Here is a 20,766-nt window from a genome sequence, read left to right on the forward strand (position 1 = left end):
TGCAGCGGCGTGAGCATTCTCGGGACCCACCTTGAACACACTTTACTCATGCCAAGATGTTGATGAAGAATATTTAAAATTGTGGTTTCTGATACTCCAACTGATGCTGCAAGTTGTTTCTTCTTCAACCTTCCGTCTTCCAATACAAGTTTTTCAACTTTTTCAATGATTTCCGGCGTAGTGGCCTCAATGGGCCGTCCAGGTCGAGGATCATCTTCAATTGACTCCCTTCCTTGCTTGAAAAGGCCGTGCCATTTGTAAATCATGGTTTTACCAGGAGCAGAGTCTCCGTAAACAGCTAACATCTCTTGCAAAATAGTTTGAGGCGTTTTTCCTTGTTTGGTGAGGAACTTTACGACGGCGCGATGTTCAATTTTCTCCATAGTGGCTAGTTTGTTCCCGATTTACTTGTTCACTCGTTTGTAACTCGAAAGCTAATGACCCAATTAGGCTAGAAATTGGCATATATAGTAATTATGAGTTACTCAAGTAGCGGCTACCTGGAGGAGCGACCTCACCCCCGCCAACCCCGCCATTCCGCGAACTTTTTGACCGCCCCTCGTACATAGCCTATACATTAAAAATCTTACGCTTTTTTACGCTCCGCAGAGCCCCATAAAGAACTTCGTTCCAAAAATTCAGTCGTATTGAGAATATCCTCCTTTTTGACGTCGATTAGAAAAGTAACCTGACAACCCTATTGCTTCAATGGAGTGTACGCATGTGCAGGTAAGTATTTTGTCAACAAGGCTTAGTTTCCATACTGGTACAAATGTCTATTTCCATACTGGTACAAATGTCTACTGGCAGAACTATCAAACCGTGCGTCAATTAATTCTTTCAAGGAAAATATGTCCACACAAAACAATTATTAAAATCCGTTCGTTGGTTTAGGAGTTCACTGGAAACAAACATCAGGAAACTGAATTTATTTATTATATTATTAAGATGTGTTTTGGTTCAAACGCTATTTAATAGCGATTACGTTCTGGTGAAAATGTAGTGGAAATCACATGGTTCATAAAATGTGTTACAATCACCTTTTCCAACCGTCGTCAAACGCAGGTGAATATAAAAACAATCAGAATCAATAAAGCTTTCAGTTTATTAGTTAAACAAATATCACTTTTATTTACAACCAAAGCAATCACAAATGTATAAACTAAGAATCACCTAAAACTACTTAACAGATTGAAATATTTACAATAGAATTAACAATTGATCAAGTTACGGAACGTACACGCATCGCGCAGGAGTCGACTCGGTCCGTCAGTCCACGGCCAGTAGTCGGCCTCGCGCCGGGCTTGTCACACGCGCCGGGCTTGTCACACGCGCCGGGCTTGTCACACGCGCCGGGCTTGTCACACGCGCCGGGCTTGTCACACGCGCCGGGCTTGTCACACGCGCCGGGCTTGTCACACGCGCCGGGCTTGTCACACGCGCCGGGCTTGTCACACGCGCCGGGCTTGTCACACGCGCCGGGCTTGTCACACGCGCCGGGCTTGTCACACGCGCCGGGCTTGTCACACGCGCCGGGCTTGTCACACGCGCCGGGCTTGTCACACGCGCCGGGCTTGTCACACGCGCCGGGCTTGTCACACGCGCCGGGCTTGTCACACGCGCCGGGCTTGTCACACGCGCCGGGCTTGTCACACGCGCCGGGCTTGTCACACGCGCCGGGCTTGTCACACGCGCCGGGCTTGTCACACGCGCCGGGCTTGTCACACGCGCCGGGCTTGTCACACGCGCCGGGCTTGTCACACGCGCCGGGCTTGTCACACACGCCGGGCTTGTCACACGCGCCGGGCTTGTCACACGCGCCGGGCTTGTCACACGCGCCGGGCTTGTCACACGCGCCGGGCTTGTCACACGCGCCGGGCTTGTCACACACGCCGGGCTTGTCACACGCGCCGGGCTTGTCACACACGCCGCGGGTCACACGGCGGCCGCCGGCGGTCACGCGGACGCCAGCGGCTGTGTGACGACGGGCGAGCGCCGCGGGGACGGCTCCTCCGCGCCCTCGCCCGCCGGCTCCGATAGCCTCAACGCCACTTCTAGATCACGCAGGACCTGCAAACAATTTAATGCTTGTTTCAAATTGTATAATATATATAGCTGCAACGTAAGTCGGTAATGGCTAGGAGCCCATCTAATTTCTAGCGTTTAAACGCTTCAAACATATCTCGTTGGCTAATTGTTAATTTGGCAAAAAGCAATCATTTCGTGAACTTATAATGTCAAAAAAATTGTGAATAACCAAAGTCAAGGGAATAACCAACAGTTAATCTGGAAGGTAGACAAATATCTATGCTCGAGCTTCTCGCTTCTCCAGCAGTTCTAACTTTTGATAATAATAAACCTAGTTAGTGCAAGTCACAAACACTTCACTTACTTTTGGTAACTCGTCCAATTTCCCCCTTAGAGATTAGTCAAGTATGGAGGCGTGCGAAAATTGTTTCAGAAAGTTGGGCTATACATTTCTAAACAGAATACACATTATCTAGATGCCATCACTCCAGCAGAGCAATTATATTTTTTTTATGGAATAGGTGGACAAACGAGCACACGTTGATCCAGGTGATACTTGATCACCGCCGCACACATTCTCTTGCAACACCAGAGGAAACTCAGGAGCGTTATCGGCCTTTAAGGAAGGCATTTGCGCTTTTTTTATGTAAGCTGTTTATTTAAGATTTCTAACCACTGCTGATTCATATTCTTCTTTGTATTTGCATCGGATATTAAAGGCAAAAAGTAGACACTACTGATGCTTATAAAACAAACGATTATAAAACTATTGAAAGAATATCTTAATGTAAGCCGAGATATATATTGCTAATAAAGTTTGTTTCTTTGACCACTCCATTTATCTTCTTCTTTTCCACTTTAAAAAAATGCGGTCTGTCCGGTAAATGTATGCATACCCTATACTTTCCCCGGGGCGTAAAAAGAATAGGGGAGTCCCAGGCCCATGGGTGTCGTAAGAGTCGACAATGGGCATTTTCGAAGTGGGAGAGTCACACTGCCGTCTTATGACGTCAGCACAATCGAGCCAGACTCGTCCGGGTTGATTACCACACTCGCACAGAATACCGGCGTGAAGTAGCGGCCTGGTGCCGCTATGTTTCGCATAGGTTAGTGTCGAGGACCGGAGGCCATCCCCCTCCCCCTTTCCTCCAACGCGATTATGAAAGCGGTCCTAAAAGAGTACACAGGATAGTACACCAGAAGGGTACCGGCTCTGCCAGAGCCGGAGAATTTCTCCCAGAGCATTCTCGCTCGGGCTGCCCCTCGTATTCTGGGGAGGCACAGTACCGCGCATGTCAAAGGACAAACAGGACAGAAACACCACGGCACCCCGCTGCACGCTTAATGTGAACTTTTGTAACATCAGGGGAATTCACTCCAATTTAAACGCCGTCCACCACCACCTTGAGACGGCGCAGCCGGCTTGTGTTTCCTTACGGATACGTCATATTTAACCTACCCCGGGTACAAAATTGAGCACAATTTTTTGCCTCATGCCGGGGTATGTGTGTACGTTAGGGAGGATATCTGCTGTCGCCGTCTCGGAAATTTTGAAGGTAGGGACCTGTCTACTCTCTGGCTCCACGTAGATTTAGAGGACCGCGTCCGCATCTATGCCTGTGTCTACAGGTCCCATAGTGGTAACGCAGAAACCGATCATCTCATGGGCTGCGTTCAAGCGGCAATTGACGACGTGCTTGCACGGATCCCTCCTCTGAAATCGTAGCCTTGGGTGATTTCAACGGGCACAGTGCCGAATGGCTTGGATCACGTACCACAGACTACGCAGGGCGATCTGTGCAATTTTGCATTGGCGTATGGTCTGTCCCAATTGGTTGAGTCGCCAACGCGGCTCCCGGATGTGGATAGCCACATGCCGTCCTTATTATATCTTCTGCTGACTACGCATCTCGATAGTTACCAGGTCTTTGTCGACGCCCCTCTTGGAACGTCCGACCATTGCCTGGTCAGGAGTTTAGTGCCTATCCGACGCCAAAGTCGCAAACCACCAGCGACCCGCCGCGTTTGGCACTACAAGTCAGCAGATTGGGATAGGATGCGTTCCTTATTTGCATCCTACCCTTGGGGGGCAGGGTGTTTCCCTTCGTATAATCCTAGTGCCTGCGCCGTTGCAGTAGTCGATGTGATACTACAGGGCATGGATATTTTTATACCAAGCTCTATTTATTTATTTATTTATTCAAGGTCCACCAACACAGATTACACAAGACAATTCATAAGATTGTAACATAAATTTCAAAAATCGTGTTCCTGCAATTACAGGTGAACACATCATGCACATTAACATACAAACAATTTAGTTGTTAATTATATAAAAGTAAATTGAAGTCCTATAACGCTAACATGTTAAAACAATATAAAAAGATAAATTAATTCCACAAATCATTACAAGCTACAATACAGTCACTTCAATATAATCACTAAAATACTATATAGGTACAATATATTTTGTCAATGCGTTTTTTATTATAAATTAGGTCATTACATTTTATTAATCAGAGTGTCAGGTTTCTCTTAAATTGTGCTACTGTATCTCCAAAAACATCTATAGATCGCTTGTTTGAAATTATAGTGTTGTATTGACGCAACAGCCTATTCAGTGGGGAGTTAAATCCGAGATTAGAGTTTGCTCGATCAGGTATAACCGGTTTATATTTTGCCAGTTGAGGCGCTCTAGTTGGCATGTGAATATTTATCTTGCTCAATAGCTGCGGGCAATCCAACATCCCATTAATGATTTTATATAAAAATATCTGTTCATGGATTTGCCTACGATCCTCCAAGGATATCATTTTATAATTTGCTAGCCTGCTACTATAGCTGTCGAGATGTCTCGTTTTTAGGCGAAAGCTAATAATTTTTAGAATTTTTTTTTGGATACTCTCAACGCGTTGTATATATTTGTTATAATAAGGGTTCCAAACAACAGAACAATACTCAAGCCAACTTCTCACCAGCGCATTATAATATAGTTTGAATAGTACAATCATTGTTTCAGAATTTTTAAATTCCTTGGTATTCCGCAGAACAAACCCGAGCATCTTAAAAGCCTTGGAAGTAATTTTATTAATGTGTTGGTCAAATCTTAGCTGCTATCCAAAATCACTCCAAGATCCCGAATCTGCTCAACTTGCTTAAGAGTTGTATCACTTATTTTGTACACTATATCTTTACAGCTATTTAGCCTTTTTCTTGAAAATCTCAGATGAAAACATTTCTCAGCATTTTATACCATAAGGTTACATTTACACCAGTAAGCTAATCTATTTAAATCCTCCTGAAGCTTTTCAGAGTCGCTTATAGAATTCACACATCTGGCAATTTTTAAATCGTCCGCAAATAAATAACATTCTGAATGATAAATATTTGTACATAGGTCATTAATAAACAAATTAAATAGAATAGGACCGAGAGCGTACCTTGTGGTACACCAGTTGTCATTGAATATGTGGATGAGTTGAATCCATTTACTGCCACTATACCAGATCTATTTGCAAGGTATGAACTGAACCATCTAAGAAGGCTATTTCCGATTCCCGACGCAGCAAGTTTTTCGGTTTAGATTGAATGGTTAACTCGATCGAACGCCTTGCTGAAATCGGTGTATATAACGTCCACAGAAGATCTAGAGTCTACGGTTTTAGAAATGCTTTCAAAAAAAGATACCAAATTAGTAGCGGTAGACTTATTCGCTAAGAAACCGTGCTGCTGAGTAGTTATAATATGTCTTAAATGCCATGTGAGTACTTTGCAAACTAATTTTTCAAATACCTTGCCTAATACCGGTAATATTGAGATTGGCCTATAGTTACTTACCATTTCCCTGCCACCTGATTTGTAGATTGGTACTAATCGTAATCTATAGTACAGATCGGTGCGAATAACAGCCCTGGTTCGATGTGTCAGTTAAAGCAGCATCTGACTGCAAAAAACAGGCGTATCGAACTTGGGTTACGGCGCTGGGCACAAAGGATCCGAACTGCAAAGTTCTTAAGAGAAAATATAACAGTGCCTCCAGATTTTTTAAAGCGGCAAATCGCCCGTGCGAAATCGAAGCACGTCGTCAAATTCGGCGAGCAGCTTTCCAATTACCCGACCGGAACACGCAAGTTCTGGTCGTTGTCGAAAGCTGCTCTTGGTAACTTCAGCCAGCCGTCCCTGCCGCCGTTGCACATGAGGAATGACACCCTGGCCCATAGGGCAAAAGACAAAAGCCGATCTCCTGTGCGCTATTTTTGCCTCCAACTCGACTCTTGACGACAACGGAAAAACACCGCCGACCATCCCGCGGTGTCAGAGCTCTATGCCTGAAGTTCAGTCCAGACAGAAAACTGTTACGCGAGCTCTGTTTTCGTTGGAAGTCAGGAAGTCGAGTGGGCCGGATGGCATTTCTCCAATCGTGCTTAGAACGTGTGCCCCTGAGTTGACGCCGTTGCTAACGCGTTTATTCCGGCACTTTTATTCAAAAGGCGAAGTCCCTGTCTCATGGAAGTCAGCCCTTGTCCATCCGATCCGAAAAAAAGGAGACAGTTCGGATCCGGCAAACTACAGGCCTTTTGCTATTACCTCCCTGCTCTCCAAAATCATGGAGAGCATAATCAACCGCCAGCTCTTGATATACCTAGAGGGTCACCAGTTGATCAACGACCGACAGTACGGCTTTCGCCATGGTCGGTCGGCAGGTGATCTTCTGGTATACCTAACACATAGATGGGCGGCGGCTAATGAAAGCAAGGGGGAAGGCCTGGCAGTTAGCCTGGATATAGCGAAGGCCTTTGATCGTGTATGGCACAAGGCGCTCCTCTCAAAATTTCCATCATTTGGGCTTCCCGAGAGCTTGTGCAAGTGGACCTCCAGCTTCCTCACTAGGCGCAGCATACACCTGTATGTCCGTCGACAACGACCTCGTTGTCGACGGACTGGAGTTCCCCAAGGCTGTGTGGTATCTCCCACGCTGTTACTTTTGCATATCAATGATATGTTGGACACCTCCAACATGCAGACGACAGCACTGGTGATGCCGTATACACGGGCCATGCAGGTCTCTCCCGGGAAATCGTCGACCAGTGCCGGGAGAAACTTGTGTCTTCTATCGAGTCCTCTCTTCAGAAGGTAGCGGAATGGGGTAAATTGAACCTTGTCCAATTTCCAGAAGACTCAAGTTTGCGCGTTTACCACTAAAAAAACCCCATTTGTCGTATCACTGCTCTTCGACAACATTTCCCTTAAGGGCGAGGCTTTAAAGCCTCGCCTAGTATCGAAATACTGGGTCTCGAAATCTCGAGCGATTGCCAATTTCGTGGCCATCTGGAGGGCATAAAACTGGGCGTCATTAATAGAGCACGGCAATACTTCAAGCCGGTTCACATTCTAGCGCTCTACAAAGCGCAGGTCCGGCCACACATGGAGTATTGCTGTCATCTCTGGTCTGGTGCACCCCAGTATCAGCTCGATCCATTTGACCGCGTGCAACGTAGAGCAGCTCAAATTGTCGGGGACCCAGTGCTTGGTGAACGGCTGGATCACTTGGCGTTGCGTAGAGATGTCGCTTCATTATGTGTCTTCTACCGCATTTAGCACGGGGAGTGTTTCGAAGAGATTTTTAACCTGATTCCTGCCGCCGAATTCCACCTTCGCACGACACGCCACAAGTTAGGATATCATCCCCACCATCTGGATGTGTGGCGGTCCTCCACAATGCGGTTTTCAAGGAGCTTTCTTCCACGTACTACACAGCTGTGGAATGAACTTCCTTGTGCGGTGTTTCCGGGACGATACGACATGGGTATCTTCAAAAAAAGCGCGTACACCTTCCTTAGGGGCCGGCAACGCTCCTGTGATTCCTCTGGTGTTGCAAGAGATTGTGGGCGGCGGTGATCACTTAACAACAGGTACGCTCGTTTGTCCTCCTATTCCATAAAAAAAAAAAAAAGACCAACAAGCACGGTTAGAGTATAAAACTTGATTTAATTATATAAGTATTATACATAAACTTCAATAAAATTAACAATACTTGTTAAAAACATGTATGTTTTATGTTGGTGTGAACGCAAATGTTATTGATACTTGTATAAACACTTGTTGGCAACACGGTGCGTAAGTATGTTTCAGACAATTTCAATACTCGTTTAAAACATAATTATGTTTCGACAAGTATTCTACAAGTTTAGTATAAAACAAGGTTTTGACTTGTTTCTTGGTGTAAACGAGGGGTTACAGTGGTACCTTTGCGTACAAACCTCATGTTCTGTCACAATAGCTTTCATACGTGGTATAGGGATCATTTCATGAAGGGAGGCCGTACCAATTGTTTGTTTTCTAAGTTGTACCTACTGCTATAAACAAGCCAACAATACTCGGGAAGGATTCAAATGCTTCAAGTCCCAAACAAAACCAAAAAGATTAACGCTGGACGGTGAAATACTAAACCGCATGTAATTCGTGTATGACATCGTAGTATTTTTGGAAAGTTCGACAGACTTAGAGATCATGGTAGGTGAACTTGTAACAGCAGGCCAAAAGGTCGAATTATTATTCATTGAATACAATGAAAAAGTTTTAACAAACGGAGTACCCAGAGGAACAATTGAATATGTAATTGTGTGTGTGTTTTACGTATATACTGAGATAATAAGTGACATAAAAAAAAACGAAAAGGAGGCACGTCGAAGGATAACTTTACCCTGGAGAAAGTATTAGGGGTTATTAGTAAGAATACCTTCTTCATAATCACAATTCTTAAGCACAACTAAATCCAACATAATTATGTGCCAGACGTGGTAAATTTGATAAGTGGGTGAGATTTTTTTTATATCTCAGCAAAAAATTGAAAGAAAGTTTAAGGTATGATAAAATAAGTACTGAATTAAAAGTTAAAATGTAATACCAAAAAAAAATAGATGTACAAAAAATAATTAAACTTGAATGGCACTAGCATATTAATTGTAAAAAACGTGTAATTGTAAAAATAATTGGTGCGAAAATATTTTTTTTTACCTGAAGTTAATATCGAGGAACTTTGAATGGTTTAAAAATAAATAGCAGTCCAGTTGCCTCTTTACAGGGTTGTGGTTATGGTTAAATTAGAAAACTATAACATAGTTTGTACAAACTAAAAGAGATGGAACGTGTAATAAAGTAGAAATGGAAGAATTCATTTAAAATATAATCGCTCAGTGGTCAAGTATTTTGTCTACCTGTTATTGAGAAGGGATTTTTTTTACCATAATCAAACCAAACCTAAAGAGCTTATATGGATGTAATACACTGATACAATGCACCTAATCTCGGCAGAGTATAAAGCATGCGCACCTCAGTCTCCTTGTGGTCGAGCAGCGCGAACCGGCGGTCGAGCGCGGTGATGTGCGCGAAGGTGAGGTGCAGGTGCGCGTGGAGGCGCAGGCGCGCCAGCTCGCGGAAGTGCGCCGCGTACAGGTGCGCCACCACGTGGTACAGCAGCCGCACCACGCGCCGCACCACGCCCTCGAACTGCGCCGGGAACTCGTTCGCTGTAACGGCCGGCTCGCGTCAGACACCTGCTGCCTGCGTGCCTCCTGCTCACCCACATGCCACAGGCACACCAGTAATGCGGGGACAATGTGTAAAGTGCTCGACACTTTTGACTTATATATTTAAAGTCTGCGATAAGAAAGTAAATATGGCCGTCATATATGAAATTTGTGGCCGTTTGTTTGTACAATATGACTAACATCAATCATTATTTGGCAGTACTTTGAATTTAATTGAATAATGTATTATATTATTATATAAATCCCATACCATATTTGGTGGGGAAGACCGCCTCGTCGTTGATGGTCTTCTGCGTGTGGGTCATGACGTAGTCGACGTACTGCGGCGCCGCGATGCGCGACTTCTTGCCGCGCTCGTCATACCAGGGGTAGGTGCGGCCGGCCGGGCCGCTCATGTCGGGACAGCTGACCGCTGTGCAGAACTCCGACACGGTTCCGTACAGCAGGTTCACGTGCTCGAACAACGCCAGCGCTGCGGACACCGACCACCACGATACACTCACACACGACATCAACCAACAATCGTTCGCCGGCTTTAAAACTGAGAGGATATTATAGTAGCATACTAGCTACTACTTTGTAGCGTTTTTATGCTGGAATCCGTAGTTGTCCAAATGCTGCGAGCCTCTATGATTGTAAATTTCTCTATGATTTTACTTCAATCAATTCGATACGTGTTTCGCCTCTACACGAGGTATCCTCAGGAATGTTGACCCGCCAAATACTGGCACGACACACAATTCAAGACGAATCTTAGCGGAATTTACTCTCAAGAAGTCTCACAACATTTGGATGCCTATGGGACGTTAAGCAAACGGGAAATTGGCCACCTAATGGTAAGTAAAAATACCAACCACCCATCAGCAAAACCAGAGCTAGAGATTTACAATAAGTATTTACCTAAACATGAAAGACTTTCATATTAATATGTATCTTTTTGGGTGTGATGACTGATGAACACTGATGTAATGATGCCTATGTCTATCTGGGTGGCAACACGGATGATGTTACACAGAATTCTAAGTATCGTTCATCATGAATTCCTAGCTCTTCATTTTAAAACAATTTTATAAACCCATATTTTAAGAAGTGGTGTCGTGAACTATTACTATTCTGAGGGAGCAAGGAAGTAATAAGATATAAATTAAACACTTAACTATGATATAAAAAGTTGAAAAAAAAAATGGTTTTAAGTGTTCGCTATTTGAATTTAACTTTTTACCGCTCAAGATTGGTGATTTTTACATCTACACCTGCTTATTTTTTCTACAATCTTACGTTTATGGTTTAAAGAGTTTTATAAAACCGTTAGTTACCAACTAAGTAAAAGTACCTATTTTTATATTTTAAATTAATGAAACATCTTTCTCAATCATTTCGATAGAACTAACACTAATTTTCTACAAATTTAAAATAATGTGGACGGAACGGATAGTGAATGCCACTATCCGTTCGTCCGACTGCCATAATTCGTTACCCGATCATTACATCAATCGCAAAATGTTAGTCTGTCGAAGTGTCAAAATGAAGTAATGATAAAGGAGATGGACAAAAAAATGTATGGGCCCGAGTCCAAGATTATTAATATGTAACTTAAAAAATCTACGTCGCATAAAAGTAAACAGCTTCTAAAACAAAATTATAAAAGGTGCGTATTGCTCAGAAGTTGTGGACAAAAGTTATGGAGGTTTAAAGAAGTTTTGCAACTACTGCAAGTTTGTTATGCATAGATTACTGGATAAATACATAATATTATATATAATAATATATTTGTCCCCGAAATTTTTATGCATATACACTATAAAATATGAACGTATACCAAACAATATTATGCTATAACACAAAACAAACCAGCGCGGCCGCGGCGACGCGAATTTGTTATAACGAATGCACCTATTTTTCTATTTAGTCTGTAGTCATTGTCATTTGGCAGTTGATCGGCGGCTCGAGGCCAAGTGTTGCCAACATAAAATAATCTCATCCGTAACCGCGCTTAGATTATTTTGTTTTAGTTCGATTTGTTGATTAGAATATTTAAAAAAAATCATGATGAATTAAATATTAAGTTACGGTAAGTTATGAATATTTTTGGGTTCCGAATGAGTTTTTATATGGCAACGTTGAGGTTTAAGGGTATGAGTGAAATCAGAAAATTGCGAAACCAGTGGGAGGTTCCATTGCACAGGATGCCGGCTAGATTATGGGTACCACAACGGCTCCTATTTCTGGCGTGAAGCAGTAATGTGTAAGCATTATTGTCTCAGGGGCACATTTTGTCCATCTCCTTTACTGACCAAACACATTGGTCGGTGAAGATTTATTCTAATAAACTATGCTATTTTGTAAAATATTTAATCGATAAGCTGACACACCATTTAATTTAATTACATTAGAGTTGATGTCACCTAGTTGTACACCAACACTATAAAGTAACTCAAAGGCAAACTAAGTAGGTACTAATTGGCCTTCTCAAGTTAAGTAAGGCAGATGAACTGATAGACGTGTAATGCAGTGTTGTATAGGTAAACGATGCAAAAACAATAAAAAAAACCAAGTCGAGTTTGTTACCGATTCTTTTGGTGTTTCAGTGGCGAGTTTATATTTTAAATAGTTTTCCTTTCATTTAGTTGAGGTGGTTAGTGTGTCCAGGTGCTATTAGTTGGTGGTATACTGACTGTGCGAGGCGAGCCACTCGTTATAGTCCAGCCCGTGCGGCAGGTCCACCAGCTGGCGCATGTCAAGGTCAGGTAGTTTCCGCTCCAGCAGCGCCTCCTGCAGGTACAGCTTGGGATCGCCGGCGCCCTCTCCCTCGCGTTCCTTGCGACGGGCCTTCCTGGAATCACCATATAAATAATATTAATATCCAATTAAATTTGTTACCAAAATTTATGAACGATGCGGTTTCGAACCCGTAGCCTCTTGGGTTCATATGTTTCGTAAATCTTGTTAACTCTCAGTTTGTGGCTCCATCTACAGGATCTACTTTACAGTTGATAACCGTCGCTCAAACCCAATAATTGCATCTTAGGAAATCGACTTGAGATGTCGCTGTCAAATCTAAACAATTTGTTAATTGTAAAGTGGTATCTCTCACTTCTGGATCAATTAATATCCATTCTCTGGCTCCGATTAGTTTAGACTTCGCAATGGAGTGAGCTAGATTTCAGTATGTCCCGATGTTATAGCTGTACACCAATTCAGTGACCGAGTATAATTGTACTCCTTGTTCAGTTAGTTATCACAAGACATGGTGGACAGATTCTATACCAAAATTAAATACTTTTGAGAAACCATCAACATTAATTACATACCTACATATAGGTATATAGATGGTGAGTAATTAACAAAATGCTAATTGAATTTATTGCAAGGTTGCGCTAATAATCCTAATTATACATTGTTTCTTACTGTATTACGTAGTATATACTAATGAATGTACTAAATAATTCACAATAAGTAGATATAACTATAGATCTCTAATTATGTTCCTCAATTCTCGACATAAAGGGTTATTACCAAGTTATACGCAATGCTTTCGGACATTGTCATTTTAACATTGTAGAATCAGAAGTAGAATTAGAAATTTGTGCCTGCCTACATCTTGTTACTGTTTAATATAATTTAAAACAATATGCTGACTTCTTCAAAACAAATTTTCCGAGTTGCTTTATATGAAACAGCTGTTTAGCTACAATATGTGTTGAGCTTATATGAAACCCGGGAGGAATTACAGAAAACAGTTAGCATCTTCTGTGATTTATCTAAGGCTTTTAATCGTGTTAAACACCCAACGCAGGTCACTATGGCATAAAAGGGACTGCGCTCAATCTTATGTTTTCATATATTTAAACAATAGAACTCCGTAGGTGGATGTGAATGATAAGAGGTCTCCTGGGATTCCTCTCAATTCCACAAGGGTCTATTCTTGGACCTCTTTTCTTCTTATTTTTAGACCTAGTTTGAAAACAAAAATGTATTAATCATCCTACATATAGGAATATAGATGGTGAGTAATTAACAAAATGCTAATTGAATTTATTGCAAGGTTGCACTAATAATCCTAATTATACATTGTTTCTTATTGTATTACGTAGTATATACTAATCAATGTACTAAATAATTCACAATAAGTAGATATAACTATAGATCTCTAATTATGTTTCTCAAGTCTCGATATAAAGGGATATTAGCAAGTTATACGCAATGGTTGGCAGACATTATGTCATTTTAACATTGTAGAATTATAACTAGTCACAATTTGTGCCAGCCTGCAGCTTGTTACTGTTTAAAATAATTTAAAACAAAATGCTGACTTCTGTAAAACAAATTTTCCGAGTTCCATAATATGAAACAGTTTAGCTACGATATGTGTTGAGCTATGAAACACTTCGCATCTTTTGTGATTAATCTAAGGCTTTTGATCGTGTTAAACACACAACGCAGCAGCTGGTCACTATGGCATTAAAAAGGACTGCGCTCAATCTACTGATTTCATATATTTAAACAATACAATTCAGAAGGTGAAATGTGAATGATAAGAGTTCTCCTGGGACTCCTCTCGATACCACAAGGGTCTATTTTTGGACTCCTTCTCTTCTTATTTTTAGAACTAGTTTTTAAACAAAAATATATGATAGATGAAACTGTGATAGTATATTCCAAGTGAAATGAAGTAAATTTACACATGACGAACTAAACAAGGCTCTATCTGACTGAATGGTTTAATGTCAATAATTATAAAATTAACATTAATATGCAAATGGCATGAAAACCAAACATATAACATTTACTGTTAAAAATACAAATGCAGAAGAACGCTATAACATATTGCAAAAGGCCCCCACGTTAAACGATTGACTAATAGACTAATTTGTGCAACAAACGCAGTTAAAACGATTAACTCGGACTTATCATGATTCGGGTTGCCTAGTTAACTTATTTTCAAAGTATAACTATGTGTCCTATGCTATATTATTATGGGGAAATGCAATGGATATCATATACCATTATGTTGCAGAATAGGGCTTTCCACGCTTTTAAAACTCAAGTCATAAAGATTCGCAAAATTCTATTATTCATTTTAGCCTCTCGATTATTTCTTACATTATAAATTATGATTATCTTAATGTTAGTCTTGATTGTCCCTCACGTACATTCTTTTAACTTCATATCAGTCCTATGTTGCAGGCTCTGGAACCTAACTTTGTATTCTTTACTCTATAGTTTTAAACCGCTAATTTTCTTTAGTGTTGGAACTAAGACGGAACCATGCCATAATAGCAATCAGTCGTCAGTTTGCAAGCGGTAACATAACAACCTGAGCCTCAAGTACGAAGATCTACGACGATGAAATGTGATATTCCGATATTCCTGCGCTATACTTAAGCGTGATGCAATAGAAAAGGCCAAATCATTTCAGTGACATGCGAGGAGATGAACGGGGTGTATACTATTATACACCACCGCCGAACGGTCAGTCATCTAGTTGGCATAGTTCCTGCCTTAACGTCATGTAAAAGGCATGAATGACCATTTATTTTCTCAAAATTGATTCATTTAGAATTCTTTATGATGCCATTTCTAATATACTAGAGTCTACTACAACTTCGGAAACAAATGGCGTTCTGAGAGAGAAGAAGCGGCGCAAGAAACTCTCCCAGTATTCTTTTTTTGAGCTCTTTTTAATAAAAATATACAATATTATACAGTAATTGCTATTGCTATAAAATAATCATAATGTAATACCAGGCTGGCCGATCACTTATTCAGCTATTCAGCTGTGGAGTAGAAGAAGTAGTAAAATTTTTGAGTAAGTATTTATAAATTTAAAGTAAACTTTTTTGTACACTGATTTAATTTATCCGAATAGAAGAGGCTACTATTAATTTGTAATTCATTGTATCCGAAGGAATAAACAACTTTCATTTCATGTAACATAATACCTACTGCAATACCGGCCGATACGACAGCGATCTAATATTTGTCTGTATATTTTTTTGTTTCCGAGTTATGGATGTTTATATGTATTTATGTATATTTAAGTAAGTATATTGCATTAAATATATCATTGTCTTGCAACCCATAACACAGGCTATATATGCCTAATTTGGGGCAAGATAATTTGTGTTAAAAATGTGTCAATTTTAATATATTATTATTATTATTTAAGAACATATGTATAACCCTTCATCCTACAATACATAATTTTCATCTGTAAGTACAGATCTGATGCAAGCGGTACCCAACGACCGGGCCCACAATACCCCACACGCAAATCTAATTAATCTTTGCTTTATAAGTATATAAATTAAATTATTCTGCTATTGTCCTCGATCCCGGATATTAACACAAACAAGGTTAGGCTTACATTGCTACAGAAGTTGTAAAAAAGCATTTCAAAAGACATTTTGTGTACGGAACTTATAAACAATTTGTCACGCAACTTGTCAGGGTTAATGGAGTGAGTTGACAGCCTACAACGGGTGAGCGAGGGGGGGGGGTCTATACGGTAAACAGGTGTGTAATTACGTCATACGTCCTTGATTTTATCAGAGCCGGTATCGGATGTTGTCGGACATTAAAAATATAGTCGCTATAATGCACTAGCCTGTTGACAACTTGCAGTTGGGAATCATAACTAGAACTTCGATATGGCATTGAATGACGGGCGATCAAATACAAAAACCTACATTGTTAGAAGAAAATCTAATGAAAGTAATAATACTTACTTTTGATTATTTACATACCACGAAATTATTTCATTGCAAACTTAATTATTAACAATTTACGTGAGAATAGAGTACGATGCAGCAGATATATACTAACTTTATAATCAGTTTGTTTAGAAGCGCCGAGAACCACGTGAAGATTATATCCAGATATCTGTCCATCACACTTGTATCAACACATACAACGAAACACACACACACTCGAAGCGGCCTTCGGTCCGAGGATATCAACCACTCTGACGTCAGCAAAAGGTCACTCGTCACGCCTTCGCAAGATCACCATCGCGGCGCTGAACTGGTCAAGTTATTTCTAACGACCAACAACAATAGTGTTCACACAATTTCCGTAATTGCGAGACATACAGGACAGACACTGCGTAGTATCAGACTGAGTAGAGCGCGCGCGTTCCTCAATGCTCACCTGAACGGAATTGCCGATACTCGATACAGATACTCGGGCAGCGACAACAATACGCCAAGCACCACCATGTGACACATCGCGACACACACTGACTGCTGAGTGCTGACACACGCCGCCGCGCTTCGCCCCACCACTGCCTTTTCACACCAATCACAATAACAAACAAGCTTTACTTAAAGCACACGTTTCTGTCATACATTCTAGACTTGCCGATTAACTAACTTTAGGGTGTTTAATGTGACTTTGTATAAAGTGATCGGGTTTGACCAAAATTTAGGTCAATTCTATCGGTGACTTGGTATTAGTTGTAACTTCCCAGTTCACAGTGTTAATGTTTTTCAATCAATGCATCACACTATATTTTGACCGCCAACTTATCGTTTGAGACTGTAACTAAGGCTCAACGCGAGCGAGCGAACACAAAGTTATCACAACACTAAGCTATCTGTCAGTGGAAGTGAACAGTACGTATAACGTTATCTACTCGTATATTTTATTGCATAACTGATTTCAATTCGACATTATTTGTCAGCCGACGTCGATAGCTCACAGCACAGACAAATGATACCAAGATTGGCAAGTGTGCCGACTCCCGTTCCGTCCGTGTTTGTTTCCTGATCGACACGAGTCCGTGAACCCTGCGCGGGCGCACTGCCAATACACCAACAAAACTAACGAACAAAGGGATCGCTCGCAAACTGTCAATACCTTGCATATTTTTAAGGCCTACAAGACGACATAACTATAGTGATTTTCGTACACTCCTACAATCCTCTAGTTATCGCTAACCATCAGTTCAACCACTTGCTCGTTAGTCCGCAGATTTCCATGCTACGTCCTAATAAATAAAAGACGTGTGGCACTCGGGGACTGCCGCGGTGAAGCTATTGCATAGCATTTTTTTTCAACTTATGCAATTATAATTATTTATTTATGCAGTATTTTTTTTAATAAAATTAATTTTAAAAAAAGCAAACGGGAGCTGAGTAAAATTTAACTTGCAAGATTTGATTACAGACAGACAACGGGACAGGTGAAACTAAATAAAAATGCTTGTAATAATAATAAAAATTAAAAAAACGTGATAAAAAAATAAAGAAATTAAAAAAAATCAAGATATACCCCAGGCTCGATACTGGGACCTTCTTTACAACGAGCATATGTGATAACCGCTGTTCCGCGGCAACTGTAAAAAGCATGCTGAAATATCTATATACATCTAGTAAGTAAGTGTTAGGTTATTTTCGTTACGGAATTTCTGCATTCGGTCCCCACGCTCAAGGCCCGCGATAGAAGCTATGCAATAGCTGTTTAAATTTAATAGCTATATAGATAAAAAAAGTTAATAGCTGTAAAAAAAAAACTATTGTCACACTGTTACACAAATTATCTTGCCCCAAATTAGGCTTAGCCTGTACTATAAGTACAAGACAACTTAAACATACAACAACGTACTTACTTAAGCATACATAAATACATATAATCATCCATGACTCGGAAACAAACATTCATATTAATCATATAAATAATTGCACCTTTTCCATTGCTTTTTTTGATGGAGGCTATACTCTATAGACGATATAAATCCCTTTGATATAAAGCTTTTATATAATACAATATATATATATATATATATATATATATAATATTGACACACGTTTTACACAAATTATTTTGCCCCAAGTTAATCATATATAGCCTGTGTTATGGGATACAAGACAATGATATATTTAATACAATATTCTTACTTAAACATACATAAATTCATATAAACATACATAAATACATTTAAACATCCATGACTCGGAAACAAACATCCATATTCATCATATAAATGATTGCACCTACCGGGATTCGAACCCGGGACCTCTAGCTTAGTAGGTAGGATCGCTAACCACTCGGCTATACAGGTCGTCGTATATATATCACTGTTTGCGATATTCTGTTGTTACGTTTGCATCCGATACGAAATGCCATTGGCCCTTGCACCAGTGACATGTTATCTAGTTTTTGTAACGATCACACCCACGCCCCTCGTGTCGTCTGCGTTTAGGGTTGCCAACTATACTGTTTTCAACAGTATTATAATGTTTTTCACTACATTATACTATTTACTGTTGAACCAAAATAAAGTATACAAAATACTGTTTTCAGCATGCAAACACATTATGTGTTATACCTTCTCGCTCACACTTTGTTTTATTTAGTCAGAGGGCGCTCACTGATGCACAGCGTGAGCGTAGCCACAAACGAGTATCTGAACGAATCTGTCAATGTCAAATATTCAAGACTGTCAGTGACAGACATGCGAATGTATGCGTTCTCGTTCTCAGGACATATAACCTTTTTTTACGTGGACAGTGAATTACCTCATTTATTTTAATTTTAGTTATAATTGTGGTGAGGCGTATGAAGTTTTTAAACAAGATTAAATAAGTAAGTTGTGCGAGAACTTCAAAAAAATATGTATTTAAAACAATAAATAAATAAAATACTGTTCATTTGTCTAAAATACTGTTTAATATTCTTCACAGACCTGAATATACTTTCATACTGAATATACTTTTATACTTCTGATTATTTCTTGTAAAAAAAGTTGGCAACCCTATATGCGTTGCAGGTTGAGAGGTGAGCTTTACGATCATCACTTTCATTTTCTCGTATTGACAAAGATATTGTGTACGCGCTGCCCAAAGCGGTTCGAAACTGAGGTAGCGACAACCTCAACATGTATGGTCTAGATGGCAGGCATTACTACCCTGGACCTGACGTCGATAACGTCACATCGTCGCATTGTTACGGTGTGCATAACAATAATTACTAGGATATTATCCTATTAATATTATAAATGTGAAAGTTTGTAAGTCTGGATGTATGTTTGAACTTCTTTAACGCAAAAACTACTGAATGGATTTTGATGTAACTTTACAATAATGTAGCTTACACACCAGAATAACACATAGGCTATTATTTATAAAACTATCGCGTGAATTATACTTTATATGGCAAAACAACGTTTGGCGGGTTATCTAGTTATTGATAAATAAAAAGGCATTAATTTTCTCAAAATATTTATAAACAACTATTTATTTTTTCAGTATTATAGATTGATGTGATGCTGATTATTATAATTATAATGATGAAAAATCAATGAAAGGAGCAGGGTTAAACAGATGTGTTTATTATTTTTCTGGCAGTACTATTATAGCGAAACAGAACAGAAACCACAGAACAAAACAGACAACAAAAGTGAAAACTTAACAATTAAAACTTCTAAAACAATGCAGTGATAGCATAAAAATATCACAACATGTACCTAGGTAATGAAACTGAAAACCGTACTGACGCAACAGGACGAGCGTGAGGTGGTGAAAGGGGTACGGGAGGGGATTTCGAAAATTTCTAATTGACCAAATCGAAAAATGCTACAAATTAACAATTATTGTAGCATGTGTGCTTACATAGATTTTTTAATTATTTTTTTTTGTAAAATATTGAACAGTTATTATTTACAGTAGGTAAATTTTATACAAACGTATTAAAAGAGCTATAAAAATATCTTAAGGAATCTTCGTTAATACACATTTAAACAGACTGGTAGACTCGTGCCATTATAATTAAAAAAAAAAAAATCAAAATGTGTGGTGATAAAATTTGCACGTAAAACATTAATTTTAATCATTTGTATAGCATGGGAGTTTATTAATTCAAGTAAATTATATTTGCGATATAGGCGTTACCTTAGACAAAGAGTTAGTATTGCTAAAAAACCTTAAAAACTAGCATTAATTGTCATAAGGTATTAGAGTGAGTTTAAACATATTGAAGCGAAATAATTTACATAGCATTTGTTTGCAGGAAGTAGATTTTGTAAGGTCCTAGATAACATATAATTATTGTTATAACAGGGTACATATAATACTTTACTTGCATTTGGTTGTTGCCTTCGTTATAATATTTAAATAGCTTGGACATAGTGTGATATCGTCTGTCGTATTGTTATGCGTTACGAGTTACGACTCACATCAAAATATCTCTG

The 20,766-nt window shown here is 39.8% G+C and overlaps 1 protein-coding gene across 7 annotated transcripts in view; it reads right to left on the reverse strand.

The window, feature by feature from the left end:
* Positions 1-1,086: 1,086 nt before the first annotated feature.
* Positions 1,087-20,766, reverse strand: part of LOC126975876 (MOB kinase activator-like 2) — a 90,554-nt gene continuing 70,874 nt past the window's right edge. For 5 of the 7 annotated variants that reach the window (XM_050823967.1, XM_050823966.1, XM_050823968.1 and 2 more), the window contains 4 exons: positions 12,254-12,411; positions 9,829-10,050; positions 9,361-9,557; positions 1,087-2,070 (listed from right to left, as the gene is read on the reverse strand). In XM_050823967.1, coding sequence (XP_050679924.1) covers positions 1,957-2,070; positions 9,361-9,557; positions 9,829-10,050; positions 12,254-12,411 — 691 coding nt within the window. In that variant the 3' untranslated portion in view covers positions 1,087-1,956. The other 2 variants (XM_050823964.1, XM_050823965.1) reach the window with 2 other exon arrangements.

The sequence above is a fragment of the Leptidea sinapis genome, chromosome 38 (assembly GCF_905404315.1).
Source record: "Leptidea sinapis chromosome 38, ilLepSina1.1, whole genome shotgun sequence".
Classification (NCBI taxonomy): Eukaryota; Metazoa; Arthropoda; class Insecta; order Lepidoptera; family Pieridae; genus Leptidea; species Leptidea sinapis.